The 18,794-nt window shown below is 44.9% G+C and overlaps 1 protein-coding gene and 1 pseudogene across 9 annotated transcripts in view; one reads left to right on the top strand and one right to left on the bottom strand.

Moving 5' to 3' along the window:
* The window catches only part of LOC309369677 (uncharacterized protein), a 204,862-nt gene that overhangs the window by 151,233 nt on the left and 34,835 nt on the right, over positions 1-18,794 (top strand). For all 8 annotated transcript variants that reach the window (XR_014168245.1, XM_081910708.1, XM_081910710.1 and 5 more), the window contains 7 exons: positions 256-390; positions 2,682-2,816; positions 5,857-5,988; positions 6,774-6,902; positions 9,666-9,797; positions 11,906-12,034; positions 17,919-18,047. Coding sequence is in view for 7 of the 8 variants with exons in the window: in XM_081910708.1 (XP_081766834.1) it covers positions 256-390; positions 2,682-2,816; positions 5,857-5,988; positions 6,774-6,902; positions 9,666-9,797; positions 11,906-12,034; positions 17,919-18,047 (921 nt within the window). In the remaining variant the exon portion in view is untranslated. The remainder of the gene's footprint in view (positions 1-255; positions 391-2,681; positions 2,817-5,856; positions 5,989-6,773; positions 6,903-9,665; positions 9,798-11,905; positions 12,035-17,918; positions 18,048-18,794) is intronic.
* LOC309369955 (acyl-CoA-binding protein pseudogene) lies at positions 10,672-11,079 on the bottom strand (annotated as a pseudogene). Its single transcript has one exon. The product of its transcript is annotated as an acyl-CoA-binding protein pseudogene (transcript).

Genomic DNA, 18,794 nt, shown 5'->3' with positions numbered 1-18,794 from the left:
CACAACTGCTTCTTCAAAACTACTGGTTTTGATCCCATGCAAATATATGCAGATTTTATTTACTGAAGTTGATACAATGAAACAGCTACAATGTTTTAAACTGAATGGCCATTAGTAATCAGAAACATTTCTCCTCCTTCCATTCAGTCATCCTTTCTTAAGCAGCTATTCTGTTCTGCGTCGGAAATTTATTGCTCCATGTTAGGCATGCCAACCTAGCAACAGTGTTAACAGCTCACTTTAATCTGACTGCAGCCTGTCCCAAATGGGTCTTTGGAGCTGGCTGCTCAGAGGAGTGCCGCTGTTTGAAGGAGAACACCCTGGTTTGCGACCCCAGAAACGGTACCTGTACCTGCAGACCAGGCTACGAAGGGAGCAAGTGTCAAAGAGGTAAACATTTTGCTATCTGTCTCAATTCCTTTCTCCGCAACATTATTTATTCATCTTGCAGCACATATTCCTTCCATGTGTTAATTACTTGACTTTACTGTTATGATTCTAAGCCTGCCTTTCTTTTTTTACTGAAAAATAAATAATTAAATAGGGCAAAATTTCTCTCGTTTTGCAGTTGCACACCAGCAGTCCTTTAAAAAACAGAAAAAAAGCTGAAATCCTGTTGATTAGCAGTTTGGTTAGCAGGGGCAGGAGAATTATCAGAAATGGGACTGAATCCATTCGCTGAATGGCAGAATTTTAACTTTTTAAAAAGCTGTGTAGCCCTAGCAGTTTGGATCATAAAGCAGAACCACGTCTGTAACCTCTGTTTTCACAGTCCATGTCACTTTCACATACATACATACTCATGAGCTTGACTCACCCCTTTTCTGCAATAACCTGTGGTTTTATTTTTTTATTTTTTAAAATCCCATTATGCACAATGTCACAGGTTTAGACCCCAGCATCTCAAGGTAGGGACGCGGGTGGTGCTGTGGGTTAAACCACAGAGCCTAGGACTTGCTGATCAGAAGGTTGGCGGTTCGAATTCCCACGATGGGGTGAGCTCCCGTTGCTCAGTCCCTGCTCCTGCCAACCTAGCAGTTTGCACTGCTCTGGTTTGCTAGAAGCAGCTTAGTCATGCTGGCCACATGACCTGGAAGCTGTACGCCGCTCCCTCGGCCAATAAAGCGAGGTGAGCACCGCAACCCCAGAGTCGGTCACGACTGGACCGAATGGTCAGGGGTCCATTTACTATTTATCTCAAGGTTGGGATGGGAATGTTCCCTGCCTGAAACCCCAGGGACTCCCTGGCAAACAGAGCTAGATGAACCAATGGTCTAATTCAGTATAAGGCAGCTTCCTGTTTCATACACAGATGTAGGTCCATTAAAATCAATGGGCTTACATAAGTCCATTGTTTTCAATGGGTCTGCTCTGAATATGACTTAGATGGGATGTCACCCTATGAAAACATTAGATAACATTCTCCTTCTTAAAATGTGTGTTTCTCAATAAAGGTTTGCTCAAAATACGCATTATAAATGGATATTGATATTTCTTCTGAGCTGAGGATGGTATCATAATTTTGGCAAGTGCAAGAGCCCGTGGGTAATTAAGTTCTGATCCACGCATTCATCCAGGAGGTACACATCAGGTCGCTTCATACAGAAATCTGCAAAGATCTAATTCCTAAAGCCTCCCTAACACATGCAGTTCCTCATCCAACGACAGCAGTTGTTTTTATGGTGCTTCCTGTGGGGAATAGAGGCCAAACCTAAAAATGCATATTCTTGCTAGTTAGCACAGAGCTAACTACAGGGCTGTACTGCTGATACAGGCAGATACTCAGACCATAGAAATGCAATTGTTGGAGAGGGCTCTGTGTGATGTCATTTCCCCTCCTCCCCTGGAGAGGAAGGAACATATAGTACTTCCTGTCGCTCTCTCTCTAATCTTCGACCAGCCGTGAAGTCAGGCATCCTTATGCTTACTCCAGCTCCAGTCTCATGCATGAAGCTGGTTATAATGTAAATAGAAGTATTTTGCCTGCATAGTTTTTACTGCTGTCTTTACTGTGAACCAATGCATATGATTATAAAGGAAGTAAATGTTCTTTTTAAACTAGCTTTACAAGTGGTTGTCTGATTCTTTGTTAAGCAGGGTAAGGAAGTGGGGAGCCTTGCTCAAAAGAAGGCTTTACAGCCCAGTTCCTATGCTTTTAATTTCTCTGCCAAGGATGGGATTTTGAAACTCACACATGTGCAATCAATATATCCTTTCCTACCCATTAAAACCCATCCCACACTTCCATGGAAATTGAAATATACTCTGAGTCGAGTGTGGATTTCATGCTCTTTATTCAGCTCATAGTAGCGAGGAATGGAAGGTCCCCCAAAGTGTCTGCTTTATATACATTATTTACACAATAGGCCCCACGTGATTGGCTAATTCCAGGATTCTCCTGTAGGCCAATCAGGTTGCGGATTCACTTCCACCTGGAGCTGGATTGGGTGGCTCCTGCAGACCAATCAGACTGCTGCATTCTGAATCCTATTGTTCTAGGTCCAATCAGACTGCTGCATTTTGAATCCTCAGTGCATAACAGAAATGTTTTGGGGGGTTTTTTTTGGTTAAGGTAATGAAAGTCCTGCTTATGGTCCATCCACACTTGCAAGGAGTTACTGAATGTTGCAGTCATGAAACGATGACGAGGACCGTTCAGTCTTGCATGCTTTTTCTTCCAGAGTGCTTACCTGGTTTTTACGGAGCTTCCTGTCAACAGAGGTGCAGCTGTCCTGGTTTGTCCTTGTGTGACCATGAAACTGGGAGATGCAGACACCCTTGCCCTGCAGGCTTCTATGGAGAAAATTGCCTAAACCGTATGTACTTGGAGGCATGTTTTTGAAGAGAGAGAGAGAGAACTGAGTGGGAAACTTTTGCTTCTGCCTTTTCTTTTTAATCAGGTGTGGGGAAACCACAAGCTCACAGGGTCTTCATCTCAGGGTCACGGATTCGAGCCCCACATTGGGCAAACCAGGGGTTTGGACTAGATGACTCTAGTGGTCCCTTCCAACACTGCAGTTCTATTTCTCCCCCAAATTTTTTTTATTGATTTTCCAAATTTATAACAAACATCAAACAAACAAACAAAAATAAATCCAAACTATAATAGTTCCACTTTTGTTAACATTGTAAGATGACTTCCTCGAATCCCCCTGGCTGAGTTTCTGTGTATATCATTGTAACAGTTTTCCAAAACTAATTTCTCATAAAATTTACTTAGTCAATTAACATCTTTCTTTCTTCTCATTTTAACTTCAGATATATTATTCTATAACATCGCATATTTAAAACCTAAGCCAATCTGGCACTTGCAAGTATTTCTATTTAAGTTATCTTAGCATATTTAGCTAAATAGTCTTTAAATGTCATCCATTCCTCCTGGTACTGCTCCTCCTTCTGGTCGCGGACTCTTCCAGTCAGGTCGGCTAGCTCCCAAAAGTCCATCGTCTTCATCTGCCATTCCTCCATTGTTGGCACTTATTGTGATTTCCAATTTTTAGCCAGCAAAATCCAACGCTGCAGTTCTATGCAATCAAAGTAGCCTCAGTGAGTCCAAGATTCTTCGTACTTTGATAGGCCATTCTCTTATATCTCGCACACCCTGCTAGATGAGTGACTCATCTTTGTATTCAGTTCTGCGGTGAGCGAGAAATGCTTTCCCCCTTTGGCTGGACTCGCCCGTCTGCTGTCAAGTGGCAAAGTGGAAGACCGGCAGGATTGCTACTGTGCAGTTGAGTGGTGTGTGTCTCTCCCGGAGACTGCATCTCAAGTGATTTGCAAAGTAGTAGGGAGAAATAGATTAAAGGAAAACATGGGATCAAAAGCAAGCTGATATAAAAGTCTCATTGCAGAATGGAAGCAAAAGAACTGAAGAACCCTTACTGTGGCCAAAGCCCTATCTGCTCCAGCACCCTGGTCACACAACAAATGGCCAACCAGATGCTGACAACTGGACGTGCAAGCAGGTCATGGATATGCCATAACCCTTGTGGTTCCAAGGAACTGGTATTCAGAGGCATATTGCCTCTGACACTGAAATACTAGTACATAGTTATTTTGGCTAGTACCAGTAATAGCCAATTATAGCTTGATCCTCCATGCATTTGTCTTAAACCCCATGGAATCCATAGGATCAGCATGGCTGTTGGACAGATGATATGCTTGTCTTTGGTGCTAGCTATGCATCAAGGGAGGGACGCGGGTGGTGCTGTGGGTTAAACCACAGAGCCTAGGACTTGCCAATCAGAAGGTTGGCTGTTTGAATCCCCGTGACGGGGTGAGCTCCCGTTCCTCGGTCCCTGCTCCTGCCAACCTAGCAGCTTGAAAGCACGTCAAAGTGCAAGTAGATAAATAGGTACCGCTCTGGCGGGAAGGTAAACACCGTTTCCATGCACTGCTCTGGTTTGCCGGAAGCGGCTTAGTCATGCTGGCCACATGACCAGGAAGCTGTACACCCTCAGCCAATAAAGCGAGATGAGCGCCGCAATCCCAGAGTCGGCCACGACTGGACCTAATGGTCAGAGGTCTCTTTACCTTTACCTATTCATCAAGGGATGCCAAGCTGCAAACAGGGCCATAAACAAGAGGAGAAAGAGACTGATGTCAGAAACAACAGGGGCCCACCCAGGAACGGAAGTGGGCACTGCTGCTGGCTCCTTGAATGGGATGGGATGAAATTCAAATGCAGGGTGGAATATGAGCAGAACCAGGCCAGTACACTCATGGTTCCTAGATACAGCCCTGGATGGGTACCAGAACCCTTGAGCAGAATCCCCTGATATGTCTCCCCCCCCCCCCCCGAAATAGTAAAAATAGTATAAAACTATGTTTTTAAGATGCTGGAATTACGTTTTTGCCCAGGTTTATTATTATATCCCATACGCAGTCTTGTCATAAATGTTCATCTATCTGTGTCATAAGTCAATAGCACTTACACTGAAAGCTGTGTGTTTTGCTTGTTTCAGTTGCGACTGTGGATGCTTTCTAATGCCTCCCATGGCCTTGTTACTATAGCCAAAGTCTTTGTCTCTTTGCTTGTTTTTAACACTGTTTAGCTCGGACGTTTAGTGTGAATTGCAAACTATCACGTAATCTAAAGACCAGATGTCCAGAGGGTAAAACTGCTCTGCTACACTCAGAGTTAAGAGGAATGTTTGTCCGGCTTCCAAAATTTAACCCCTTAAGAGATTTGACATTCTATTCATCTACATGGATTTAGATTTGGGGGGGTTCCCCTTGGAAACTTAAGGCTGCAATCGTACATATTGCATGCTCCATATGAACAGTATCTCTGCTGAGATACAGCAGCCATCTTTCCAAATGCATTTTTGATTCAGTAAGTTTTTAGTTGTTCTCTGTATCATTTCTTTAAAAAATCTATTTTTACTTGCTTTGATTGCATGTTTGTAAACCACCCCAAGACTTGTGTCAAAAGTGATTCATAAATTAATATAATAAGAATAACGAGTAATCTGACTCCATGGGACTTTCTTCCCAATAAATGTATGTGTATGTGTGCGGACACACACCACACACACACACAGTTAGTAGGTGACCTCCATAGAAAAGGCAGGCAAAGTCAATGTTTAATTGGTTGCTTAAAAATTTAATATTTTTTTAAACTATGTTTTGTTTTAGCAGCATGCACCACCTTGATGTTTTATGTTATAGTGGTATAGAAATAAATTAAGGAACTGTAGAAATCACATCACTTGTAAAATGGGGACTTCTCTTATACATGCACCATTCATTTTGTTCTTAACACTGTTTCCTGTAAGACTCTGTATCAAAGATACTCTAGGCCTATCACAGTTTTTAAAAGTTTTCTTACTGATTCCTTACACTTTGTCTTTTTAGATTGCCCTGAGGGTTCCTGGGGTGTGAACTGCCACTCTGTCTGTGAACCCTGTGAGAACGGAGGTCTGTGTCACCCAGTAACTGGGACGTGTGAATGCCCATCAGGATACACTGGGAAATACTGCAATGCTTGTAAGTCTGCGATCTTCTGTGCTTGGTGGGGGGACAGGGCAACAGAACACAAACTTCGGTGTTTTTAAAATAAAATAAAACCAAGGCTGCCCATGGAACTTTGTGGGGCTTTGCAGTGGAGTGTGGGGCTGGAGGTTCTGGTGCAATCCTTGTGGAACAACCTCCCACCAGATATCAAAGAGAAAAACAACTACCAGACTTTTAGAAGAGATCTGAAGGCAGCCCTGTTTAGGGAAGCTTTTAATGTTTTTGTATTTTAATATTTTGTTGGAAGCCACCCATAGTGGCTGGGGGAAACCAACCAGATGGGCGAAGCATAAATAAATTATTATTATTATTATTATTATTATTATTATTATTATTATTATTACACCCATCTGGACAAGACCAGCTCAAGATCCAGCAGATCTATGGCCACCTCAGTTCACCCAACCCTGTTTTTATTTATTTATTTAATTTCTATGCTGCCCTTCATCTGAGGATCACAGGGCAGTTTACAATATAAAACACAGACCTTAAGTTTGAAACGAATGCTCCAAAGTTTAGAAGGCCAACGCTGACTCGCAGCTGCCTGTTACGGTACCTTTAGCTGCAGCACAGCGTGAGGATGCTTAGCAAAAGGCAGGTGATTCTGCCCTGAGCTAAATGACTTTCCAGGACCTCTCTGCCCAGTGATCTGTAATGAGTGGATCATGCCCACAGTTGCTCTCTTTCACGTGGAACAGATGCCTTTGTCTGAGCTGATAGATCTAAGTGACAAGTGCTGCACGCTTATCTCTTTCCAGCTTGCCCCGCTGGTTACCATGGGAAAGAATGCTTGCTGCAATGCAGCTGTCATACCGATGCTCAGTGTAACCCCGTCACTGGGGAATGCACATGCCCCCCAGGTTGGATCGGCCGTGACTGCAAGCAGCGTAAGTCAAAGCCTCCATTATCAGCACCTGCTCCTTCCTGCCGCTTCCGACGTAATCAAAATCCTAAAGAACCAGCTCGGCAGCTTCTTAGGCAATTGAACTTTCCTGCTACATGTATATATCTAATATATTCCCTGCTAATCTCCCTGCCTCTGTAATTGTGTATTTATGGGTTCATGTAGCCTGGCTGGCTATAATCCTTAATCATGTAAGTCTAAAATGTAGAGGGCGATGGCTGGTGAAGCGGAGAGGTTTGATCGGAGAACTTTATTCCATCACTGTTCGCCAGTTCCTCCAAGCACAAGGCGCAGCATTCAGACTGACAGCTGGATCTGCGTCCCCCCCAATTTTCAATGCAGCTTAGTTCAGAGCTAATTCCCAATGTGAGGATGTGGGACAGGGGGGAAGACGCTTGTCACAACACGTTGAGTGAATCCCGTTCTCTTGCATTAGAAAGACGGTCCCTGGGTTTGTGAATTTAAATATCGAGTGAAATTTGAATATTATAGGTGTCACAACTTACCTGCATTGCTGCCTCATGCTGTGCTTCCCCTTTATTTCCATGTCATCTTTTGGTGCCTTTTCACGGCCTGTTCATTTATCACATTTATCGTAACAACCCTGAGATACAGGCTGGCTCAGGAGACAGTGACTTGCCCAAGGCTGCTTAACCAGTGAGGTTCATGACAAAGTGCTCTTTCACACAGTAAGAAGCAGCGAATCCGAGTGCTCACTCAACAGGGTGCCGTAGCCAATCCGAGCTCTCTGTTGAGCATATGCATCATGCTCTCAAGCAGCCATTTGTCACTGTTGAACTTGAAGGACACATTTATAAGACTATCGCCTACAAACGAAAAGTGCCACCAGGCCGCCAGCAGCGAATCGGAACTGCATCTCCTGGTCCAAGACCAACTACTGCACACTTTTTCTGCTTTGGTGAGTCCCCACTGAAATGGGGTCATAAGCATAAAAAGCCATCACAAGGGGATTAGACCAATTCTATCAAAGGTTAAACCACAGAGCCTAGGACTTGCCGATCAGAAGGACGGCAGTTTGAATCCCCGTGACGGGGTGAGCTCCCGTTCCTCGGTCCCTGCTCCTGCCAACCTAGCAGCTTGAAAGCACGTCAAAGTGCAAGTAGATAAATAGGTACCACTCCGGCGGGAAGGTAAATGGTGTTTCCGTGCGTTGCTCTGGTTCGCCAGAAGCGGCTTAGTCATGCTGGCCACATGACCCAGTAGCTGTACGCCGGCTCCCTCGGCCAATAAAGTGAGATGAGTGCTGCAACCCCAGAGTCGGCCACGACGGGATCTAGTGGCCAGGGGTCCCTTTACCCTTTATCAAGGGCCATGAGCTGTAATGGCTATACACCTGTTCCAGGTTCAAAGGCAGTGTGCCATTGGACATCAGTTACTGGGGAGTAAGAATGAGAGAAGGCCGCTGTGGGAAACAGACTGCTGGGGAGTAAATGTACCATCGACTTATTCTTCCATTCTTATAATACCTTGGCGTACAGAAAACGGTTGCGAAAGAACAACTCAAGGCAAAAAACCCTTTCACTGGCAGCTGCAGTGGACAGAAGGAAATGTGGCCATCACAGATATCCTTCTAGAGGCCAGTTCATGGAGGAAAACCCTCGTAGAATCATAAAATTGTAACATTGGAAGGAACACCAAAGGTCATCTAATCTAGCCCCCTGCAATGCAGGAATCTCAGCTAAAGCCTCCAACCTTTTTATTTTAGTCACAGTGTTCTGTGTGTGATGCTCAGTGCTATTTTTCTAGAAAAAGAGGTGCCACAAACACCTCCCTCACTCTCTTAGAATGGCAGTGGTGCCACCTGAGAGGTGCTGGAACTGAGTTCTGGCTGAAAAAAAATCCCTGGTGTTGCAACACAACTACATGAGGGGGGGGGGGAATAGAATGGATTTTAATAGTGGGTGCATTTGGAACTAAGCACAGTCTGAATATTTGCAGGGCCTACTGCCTTACTCCCACACAATGGACCCTTTCTCCTCTCTTTCTCAGAGAGGGCCGCAACAGTGATTTTAACAGATGTTCTTCCTTTAATCACCTTATAACAAAAAATGCTGGCAACTCACCCAGTGCAGACTCGTGCATGTTCATTCACTCGTCACTTCTTCTGTGTTCTTTGGGGCTTGCTCCTTAGTGAGGCAATTTTGGATTCATAGGAACCCGGCTACAACTGCCTTCTGCCTTGATGTTTCTGACATGGGTCTTAACTTCACATCAACCTGCAGCTTGAGGGCCAATTGTCCACCTCGTTTCATGTTTCCCTGGGTGTGATTGCAGAAGACCCCTGAAAGGGATCTGACATGTGGCAGGAGAGATATGTCCCTTCTCCAGCAGCCTACTGGGGGTTTGGGTTGGAAGGAGCCAGGGTGGTTGGGAGAGAAGAGGAGATGGCAGAGAGAGAGAGAGAGGGAGAGAGAAAGATGGCAGAAAGATAAATGGGGTAGCAGAAAGTGAGAGAGCAAAAGGGGGTGGAAGGGAGGGAGGGAAGGAAGGAAGGAAGGAAGGAAGGAAGGAAGGAAGGAAGGAAGGAAGGAAGGAAGGAAGGAAGGAAGGAAGGAAGGAAACCACCCACTTTGGACAATAGCTTCACCAGTCCCAGCCATATAGCCCCTGACAAGGGAATGCTTCAGAGAGAAAGGTTCCCAATCGCTGCTTTATAGACTCCCAAACCCAGGAAGCCTTTGCTGTTGTTGAAGGCAGCCATATAACATTCTGTATTGTTTTTCAGCTTGCGGTTCTGGCTCCTGGGGACAGCTCTGTGGAAACTCCTGTGACTGCAGAAACAGTGATGGGAGCTGCAACCCGGTTACTGGCGTTTGCTTCTGTGAAGCAGGATACACTGGGAAGCGTTGTGAGCAGAGTAAGATGTTAAGCATGCTGAAGAGGAGAGTTCTCAGAATAAAGGAGTGGGAACTGTTTTTCCCGTTGTGTGCTTATAGGAAAGGGTCCAGCTGGTAATTTATTTATTTTTTAGGATGTAGAGAAGTCCACTTGGGAGGACTCAGATTTCAACCTCTGTATAAGCATTTGCTTAAAATGTGTACTCCAAGAAGGAGTCTGTTTTCATAGTTGTTTGGAAGGAATAGCTAGTTCCTGACCATTAGACTTCATGTCTGGATGATCAAAATGCTTTATTATTTGCATCCTCGGTTCCCCAGTGTACTCTTGGGCACTTAATGCCAGCATTTATCCATTTCTGTTCTTTTTATTTCTAGGCTGTATTTCAGGATAGGAATTTGGCATAGCCCTCAGTAACCTATCTGGGTACTATTCAAAGGGTGTTGGACTCCATCTCCCATCAGCCCCAGCCCACATGGCTAATGGTCAGCGATGGTGGAAGTTGTAGTCTGAAATATCTGGCGGGAACTAGGTTAGGGAAGGCTGGCCCCTTTATTGCTTAGTATGGGCATTAAGATCAGCAACTGGAACCTGGTTAGTTCCGCCACAGCCTGATGATTTTTGCCTTATGGTAACACAGAGGTGGGCTTTTTCACTGTTGACGGCAATGTTGTGGAAGGCCCTCCATGCTGAAATGCAAGGGGCTCCATCAGTATTGGCATTCCACCGTCTCTTGAAGACACTCCTGTTTAGACAAGTATTCCCTTCTACTTGGAACCTCCTTATTTATTTTTATTTTTTGAAATTTATAGTGTTTATTATACAAACCATTAGAAGTAAATTTACACAGCTATTAATTATAGAAAGTGGCATCAAGTCTTGGCACTGCCATACTGTGTAACACAGTTTAAGTTAGGAGAATAAGGCATGATTCCATTTTAAGGCGTGCAGGGAAGGGGTTTATTGCATTCCATATTTTTCCTTCAGCTCTTCCACTTTTTAAATATATGCTTCCATTGCATCTTCTTTGGACATTCCTTTCAAGGAATTCCAGGCATCCCACTTGGCCTTGGCCTTTGAAATCAAGCATCCCAGAATGGTCTGTATTTACATCTCCAACTGTGGCCTGCTTGTAATGGCTGTAGATATCCAGCATTTCTTGATCTGTTGGTTGGGTCTTCAGCTTCTTGACTTCTTCTGCAGCTTTTTCAAACTCTGCCTGTGCCATGGTTGCAGAAGCGCGCAGCGACCTCCTCCCGATGCAACAAAAGGGTGAACTGCACCCGTTCTTGGAATCTCCTTATTCAACTGTTCTAGTGTTTTGCAATTATGCGTGAATATTTTTTAGTTGATTTTATACTTGTAAATGGTTAAGATGCTACACTGGCATGATGTGATATGTAAAGTAATAAACAATCTCTATCCTTACATTTAGGAATGGAAAAACCTTTCTGTCTTTCTTAGGGAAGCCTCTCTGGAGGCGGAGATACCCACCCAATAGTGCATCTTCTACCGTATTGGCCCGAATACAAGCCGTACCCGCAAATGAGCTGCACCTTTAAAATTCAAGAGGGGGGAGACGATACCTGAATATAAGCCGCTCCCTTAAATTGGGTTACAGGCTGCAGTTGGTAGAATTGTAACTCCGAGCCAATTTAAGCCTTTGATCTTGCAAGCCCGCAAAAGTTACCGTACAATCGCTAAAATCGCAAACCACTATTCAATTGCTACAATTCCACAGGCACTCAAGCTCGCAAATCGGGAATAAAACATTTTTTTGTTCCCTTTTACCGTATGTCTGTTTCAGCAGCGACATCGTAGAAGCCAATTTTTGTAAGGTTGAGAATATAAGCCGTACTTTAACTTTTCACGGTCGGAATTTGGGAGGAAAGTGCGGCTTATATTCAGGCCAATACGGTATTTTGCCTGGGCTCTCTCTGAATTGCAGTAGCCACAAAGATGCACAGTTATTCTCCATGCTTATTTGAAAATCAATTTCTGTAAAAGCAAATTATTATCCCCCCCCTCCTCCATGCACAGGTAGCCATTTAAACTGATCAAAGAAAAGCCAGGATTGATATCTGTGCCTGATTTTTGCCCGAATGCTTGTCTCTTCTTCTCTGTACACAGGATGTCCCAAGGGAACCTTTGGCCTGAGTTGTAAACATAGCTGCCAATGCAAAAATGGAGCGATCTGTGACCACATGAGCGGAGCCTGTACTTGTACAGCTGGCTGGCTGGGAACCTTTTGTGAAAAAGGTATTTCTCGCTCCCTTCTCTGTCCTCCCCTCTGTCTCCTTCCTTCCTTCCTTCCTTCCTTCCTTCCTTCCTTCCTTCCTTCCTTCCTTCCTTCCTTCCTTCCTTTCTTTTAATATCAATGCATTTCTCAACAGCGACGTTTTCTGCAGATTTTCGGTCTGTTGTAAAGATGTTATTGATTAGCTCAACAGCCTAGGATAATTTACCAGCTCAGTGATGTACTTGGTAAGACAAAACAGGCCCATTCTCTTAATGGTGGTTAAGAGGTCAGGATCACATCCCGGGATTGTGTGCAGAGCTCCTCCTTCCCTCCAGTTTTTACCATGGCAGCAAAACCTAAGTTAGCAGCAGCAAAAGAGAACCTTTATCGCCCCTTTTACCAGGATTGTTTAACTAGCTTCACACCCTGGTTAAGTGGAGATTTACCAGCAATTTATATTAGCGCTGTCCTCCACAGCAGATAAAACAGGAGTGGGCAGAGGAGATGCTGTAGAAAAGGAACTGACAATTCTATGGGGAACACAGTAAAAAGACTAATTTAGCAACCCCATGCATCTATTTTATCGTAAGAAAGCCCCACTGAGTTCAAGGGCCTTTACCCCCAATTCATTCTACACAGGATTGCAGCTTGAGCCTCTTTGGCACTGTGGGTTAAACCACAGAGCCTAGGGCTTGCCGATCAGAAGGTCGGGGGTTCGAATCCCCGCGATGGGGTGAGCTCCCGTTGCTCGGTCCCTGCTCCTGCCCACCTAGCAGTTCGAAAGCATGTCAAAGTGCAAGTAGATAAATAGGTACCGCTCCGGTGGGAAGGTAAATGGTGTTTCTGTGCGCTGCTCTGGTTCGCCAAAAGCGGATTAGTCATGCTGGCCACATGACTGTTTTTAACACTTGATTGGGAGCCACCCAGAGTGGCTGGGGAAACTTATTATTATTATTATTATTATTAACCCAGAAGCTGTACGTTGGCTCCCTCGGCCAATAAAGCGAGATGAGCGCCGCAACCCCAGAGTTGGCCACGACTGGACCTAATGGTCAGGGGTCCCTTTAACTTTACCTAACCTTTGAAGAGTTACCCTTTAACAGTAGCTTCCACACTTTCCCAAGAAGCTCAGCAGCAGTCAATGAGAAGATTGGCTGTGGCAGGCAAGCTTCTTGAAAGACAGCTTGCCACAATTACCTGTCTTCCCTTGCAACGCACAGCAGGGTTGCGGGGGGGGGGGCTGTTTTCAGCCCGAGGGCTCCGTTGACAGCTGGGATAGCTCTGTCGGTGGAACACGAGACTCTTAATCTCAGGGGTGTGGGTTCAAACCCCACATTGGGCAAAAGAGTCCTGCATAGCAGGGGGTAGGACTAGATGACCCCTGTGGTCCCTTCCAACTCTCTGATTCTTTGTTCTGTGTTCGCTTCTGGAGGCCATATGCCAGGGGTGAAAGGGGCCAGAGTCAAAAGAGGGCGGAACAGCTGTACAGTAGGCTAATTTCTACACAGAACTGCACAGCCCTCTCCACCCTCCACCCAGGATTCATGATCAGAATTCAAGGACATATTCCAGCCAGGCAAAAACACCCCAGCTGGGTGGAAAGTGGTGCTGATGAGAGGCATGGCCCAGGAAGAGATGGTGTGTTTGGGGAGCACGGTGTGGGAAAGCCTCGCCTCTTAACAGAGGGGAGGAGTTGTGAGCAGGAGGTGGTTCCCGTGTCGGCAGGGGGGTGTCTTCGGCCCCCTGTGTCAGCTTACCTAGCTGCTGCGCCGCACCCATGGGACAGCCAATAGGGCTGGCTTGGGGGCGGGGTTTAGCCTCATTCAAGCAGCCGCGGCAGCTCTGTGCCCTCATTGTGCACCCAGAAGACGGCGGATGACCCACCCACCCTCCCTTTAGGTCATACCTGTGCTTCTGACCTAGGGACGCAGGTGGCGCTGTGGGCTAAACCACTGAGCCTAGGACTTGCCGATCAGAAGATCGGCGGTTCGAATCCCACAACAGGGTGAGCTCCCATTGCTCGGTCCCTGCTCCTGCCAACCTAGCAGTTCGAAAGCACGGCAGAGTGCAAGTAGATAAATGGGTACCGCTCCAGCGGGAAGGTAAACGGCGTTTCTGTGCGCTGCTCTGGTTCGCCAGAAGCGGCTTAGTCATGCTGGCCACATGACCCGGAAGCTGTATGCCGGCTCCCTCAGCCAATAAAGCGAGATGAGCGCCGCAACCCCAGAGTTGGTCACGACTGGACCTGATGGTCAGGGGTCCCTTTACTTTTACCTATGCTTCTGACCTTGCTATTGACTTTGGTTGGTTGCCCAGGGGGGCTGGTAGGAATTTTTACGCATTGGGCAAATTAGCACCAGTCTCATGGTTTTTCACCTACCTCGTAGCAATTTGTCACAACTTTTGGGTATTGGCGGTTAGGCATTGGAATATGTGTCGTGTGTTAGAGGGTGGGTTATGGCCATCACCTACCCTCTCCTTGTTTGGGTATTCCGTTAAAGGAATCTGGCAGTTGTGGATCCTGTCCGATGCCCTGCTGGTGGCTAGGGCCATGGCACGACACCTGGTGACATCAGGGGAAGCTTCCAGTTGTATTTGCATCAACAAGCTCCTCCCACTGGTTGTTAACCTTCGGATGACTCCCTGCTGCGTGGGGTGGAGTCATGTATAGATTGTTTGATCCAGTGCCTAAGCCAATGCCACTCACATGCTGTAACCAATAAAGCTGTGGCCTTCTTTAGCCCATTAACCTTAAATACATGTGTCCTTGTGTCTTATTTATCTCAAGTGGGTGGCGGGTCCTCGACTCACAAAGAGTCAAAAGAACATGGTAATAGAGAGCTGGAAAGCCCTTAGGTTTTCCAGCCCAGATGTAAAGCCACATGGAAGGGTTATGTCCTGCATCACAGTTCATACAGGGTTGTAGCGAGGCCTAGCAAATGGTGTTGGGAATGGACACATCTATTAATGGTCTGTTGTTGCTTTTTCTGCATGTTTCACCTGGCGTCTGATTTCTGCATTAATCCACAGTTGTTGTTTTTTTTAAAAAAAACATTGTCTCAATGTACATATTTGAATACGTGGGGTTTTTTCCTCTTTAATATACTAAAGCTGCCAAGAACTGGTGCCACAGCATTTGGAGAAGGGCAAAATCTGCTGGAGAGCAAAGTTATGATCCTCAGTAGGGGTCTGAGTATTGTGCATTGTAGCAAAAAAAATATTTTAAAAAATGCAGAGATTAAATTATTTGGAGCTTCCCTACCTGGCATCTGATGTGAACAGACTGTGAACTCTTAGGACCCCTGGCAGAATGTTCTGCAACTCAGTGGGACTCCGCAGAATACGCATAATAGTTCCTCAGTGGGGACACTTGGGGAAGTAATTCTTTGCAAATTCTGATACAAAATTGACCCTACCTGTAGTTCCGCAGACTAATATGCAGAACCAGGCGTTGATATAACATTGCAGTGCAATTCTTGGCTTTAAAAAGAAGTACCAAAATCATGTCAAAATGTGTATTTTAGAATATAACGCACATGGAATTGCATGCTTTGCAAGAAAACACACTCCAAAGTGCAGATTTAAACACAAATTCTTTGCAGATAGATGTGGAAGCAGGATAGAGTATGTGCAAAGCATTTTAGAGAGTTCTAACTCCCACACTAAATCTATTGTTCTTGTTATGTTACTTTGTAAGGCAAGTACATAAGGGGAAATCAAATGCCTGTGTTTTAGTATCTGAGCAAATTGTAATTTTTGTGTGTGTACCTGTGGTGCCCTCTAGTGGAAACGAGGCCAATTTGCACCTTTGACGAAAAATACTCAGGCAGCTCTTTTTTCCCCTAGGATACAAAATAAATAAATCTTAACACCAGCAGCATCACAATAAACTTTATTCAGCTCAAGTGAAAAACGAAAAAGCAGTGAGCTAGCCTGCCTGTTCCTTATGGCCAGAGTTTTAAAAGACAGAGGGGAAAAATAAGTTGCTGGTAGGAATGAGGAAGAAATTTGTTTCATATCACATGCAAAGATGAGCTTACCTACTTTGGGATTTACAGCTGCGGGGAACAATTTCAAGAAGGGATCAAATAGTTGGCACCCTCCTGTTTCAGCAGTCATATTCCTTTTTGGGGAACAAAATGAAGGAGAAGCCATAGGGTGCCACTGCCTGCTTGTGGTGTAATGCTTAGAGCAGCCTTTCTCAAGCTGTGGGTCCCCAGATGTTGTTGAACTACAATTCCCATCACCCCTAGCTAGCAAGGCCAGAGCTCAGGGATGATGGGACTTGTAGTACAACAACATCTGGGGACCCACAGGTCGAGAACCGCTGGCTTAGAGTGTCAGACTAGGACTTGGAAGGCCAGGTTCAAATCCCCATTTAGCTATGTTGTTGTTGTTTAGTTGTTTAGTTGTGTCCGACTCTTCGTGACCCTATGGACCAGAGCACGCCAGGCACTTCTGTCTTCTACTGCCTCCCACAGTTTGGTCAGACTCATGTTCGTAGCTTCGAGAACACTGTCCAACCATCTTGTCCTCTGTCGTCCCCTTCTCCTTCTGCCCTCAGTCTTTCCCAACATCAGGGTCTTTTCCAGGGAGTCTTCTTGTGAGGTGGCCAAAGTATTGGAGCCTCAGCTTCAGGATCTGTCCTTCCAGTGAGCACTCAGGGCTGATTTCCTTCAGAATGGATGTGTTTGATCTTCTTGCAGTCCATGAGACTCTCAAGAGTCTCCTCCAGCACCATGATTCAAAAGCATCAATTCTTTGGTGATCAGCCTTCTTTATGGTCCAGCTATCACTTCCATTCATCACTAGTGCCAGAATAGGATAGGTAAACACTATTAGGGGTTGGGGAACATGCTCAGTGGTCTTGATGCTAACATTCCTGGATGCACCATCTGCAAGCACGCCATTCCCATTCCATTCCAAGTGTCTCGATTTTCTTTTCTTTTTTAATATAATATTTTATTAAGTTTTTTTTAAAAGATAACAACATACACAAGAAAAAGAAAAAAGATACAAAAAAAGAGAGATAGAGACAGTGAAACCCAGGCTCCTTCTGGCCTTACTTTTATAGTCAACATGACGTTGACAGAAGAGACAACAGAACCAGTTTAAGCCAGTTGTACTCAGCTTCTCTGAAGGTATAACCCAAACATCACAAACCTTCTGCTTGCTTCTTTCATACAGAGAAGCTTTCAGAACCCTCTTGAATTAATTAGAATAGGAAAGATCTCTATACATCAGATGAGTACTTTCTGTACTAAGAAATGCAAACTGACACATTTCACATGTATTATAGCTTATTTCTGTAAATACCCTCTCCCAGAAGGGCTTTATATGTTCACGCATCCACCACATGTGAAATGTTGTACCTATACTATTGTGCCCTCTGCTGGAGTTTTACTTGTTTTCTTTATAGATGATCTGTTGGAAACCCTAGAGCTTAACATGCTTAATTGATGAGTAATTCACTGGCATGGTCACAACACACTATCACCTGGACTTCCTTTGAAACGTTGTGGATTGGGTTGGAGTGCTGATCTCATTTGTGACCCATCAAGTGAAATGTCTGACTAGTGTATTGTGTTCAGCATGGTGGGTCATGACTGAATCAGTATCTGACTAGACGTTCCGTGCTATTCTTTCGGCAGCATAATTTTCTGGCTAGCATCAAATATGTTATTTATACATTTTCATGCTGAGGGAGGCCAGTTACAGTCCAAGCACCGCTTTGCCTCCAGTGCAAGAGACAGACTCTTGGATCAGCTCTTAACTAACACGTAAATGTGTGCATTCCCCTGTTACTTCCTAAAAGCTCTGTTTTTGGGAAGGCAAATATTGCTTGCCAGAGAGATAGATGTATACACAAATGAGTATCACCATCTCATCATTTCCCATCTTCAGCTTGTCCAGATGGCTTTTTTGGGCTGGACTGTCACCAGGTGTGCGACTGCAAGAATGGAGCTGTCTGCAATCACATCGATGGAACCTGCCAGTGCCTCCCTGGCTGGATCGGGCCCAGCTGTGAGCAAGGTTTGTATACTAATGAGAAAGCGTTTCTCTAAATCTCAGCAAACTCATCCGTGTGTGCATACCAGATCTGTGTGCAGATGCAGATCTGTGCGTGCAGCGTGATTTATGCAGAATGATTGTTTGCATGCAAGCACCATGATTATACATAATATTTTTCATGATTTTGGGGGGCATTCCCCTCCAAGAGCTCACCCGTAGAACCCCAAATCTTCATTTTTGTGCTCCTCCCAAATTTAATAAGCAGGCTGCAAGATGCTGGGAAGACGATGAACAAGTTAACTTTGATGCGTATGTGCTGTTGCTTATGCGTGCATAAAACACTTGATAACAGCTGTAGAGTATATTTCTTCCTTTTTTACATAAATAAAAAATAGCAAGGGTTGATTCATAAGGTTATGATGATTCAATTATTGTATGATGGTCTAGCTATTTGAAATTATTACCACATGTTGGCTGCAACAGTTGTCTCCTACATTTTGCTAATCCCCACATCCACAGGTTATCCAAATCTACTTCTATGGCAATAGAGGGGGTGGGGTCAATTGAACAGCAGATTCAATTCAATATACCTTGGCGCATTGGCTTTGAAATCACAGTATGCTGGGATCTGAATGGAAATGGGTTGTAGGAAGGAATCTTGGATGCAAGCAACTCTTTAGCGATCACAGCAGATAGATCAGTTTCATAATCCAGTTCCACATGGATCCAACAGTGTGACGATTGTGCAAATCAATCTCTTCCATGGAA

This window comes from Podarcis melisellensis, assembly GCF_964234715.1.
Source record: "Podarcis melisellensis genome assembly, chromosome: 5".
Taxonomy (NCBI): Eukaryota; Metazoa; Chordata; class Lepidosauria; order Squamata; family Lacertidae; genus Podarcis; species Podarcis melisellensis.
The sequence above is the reverse complement of the archived record's forward strand: the minus strand, read 5'-3'. Positions and strand labels throughout refer to the sequence as shown.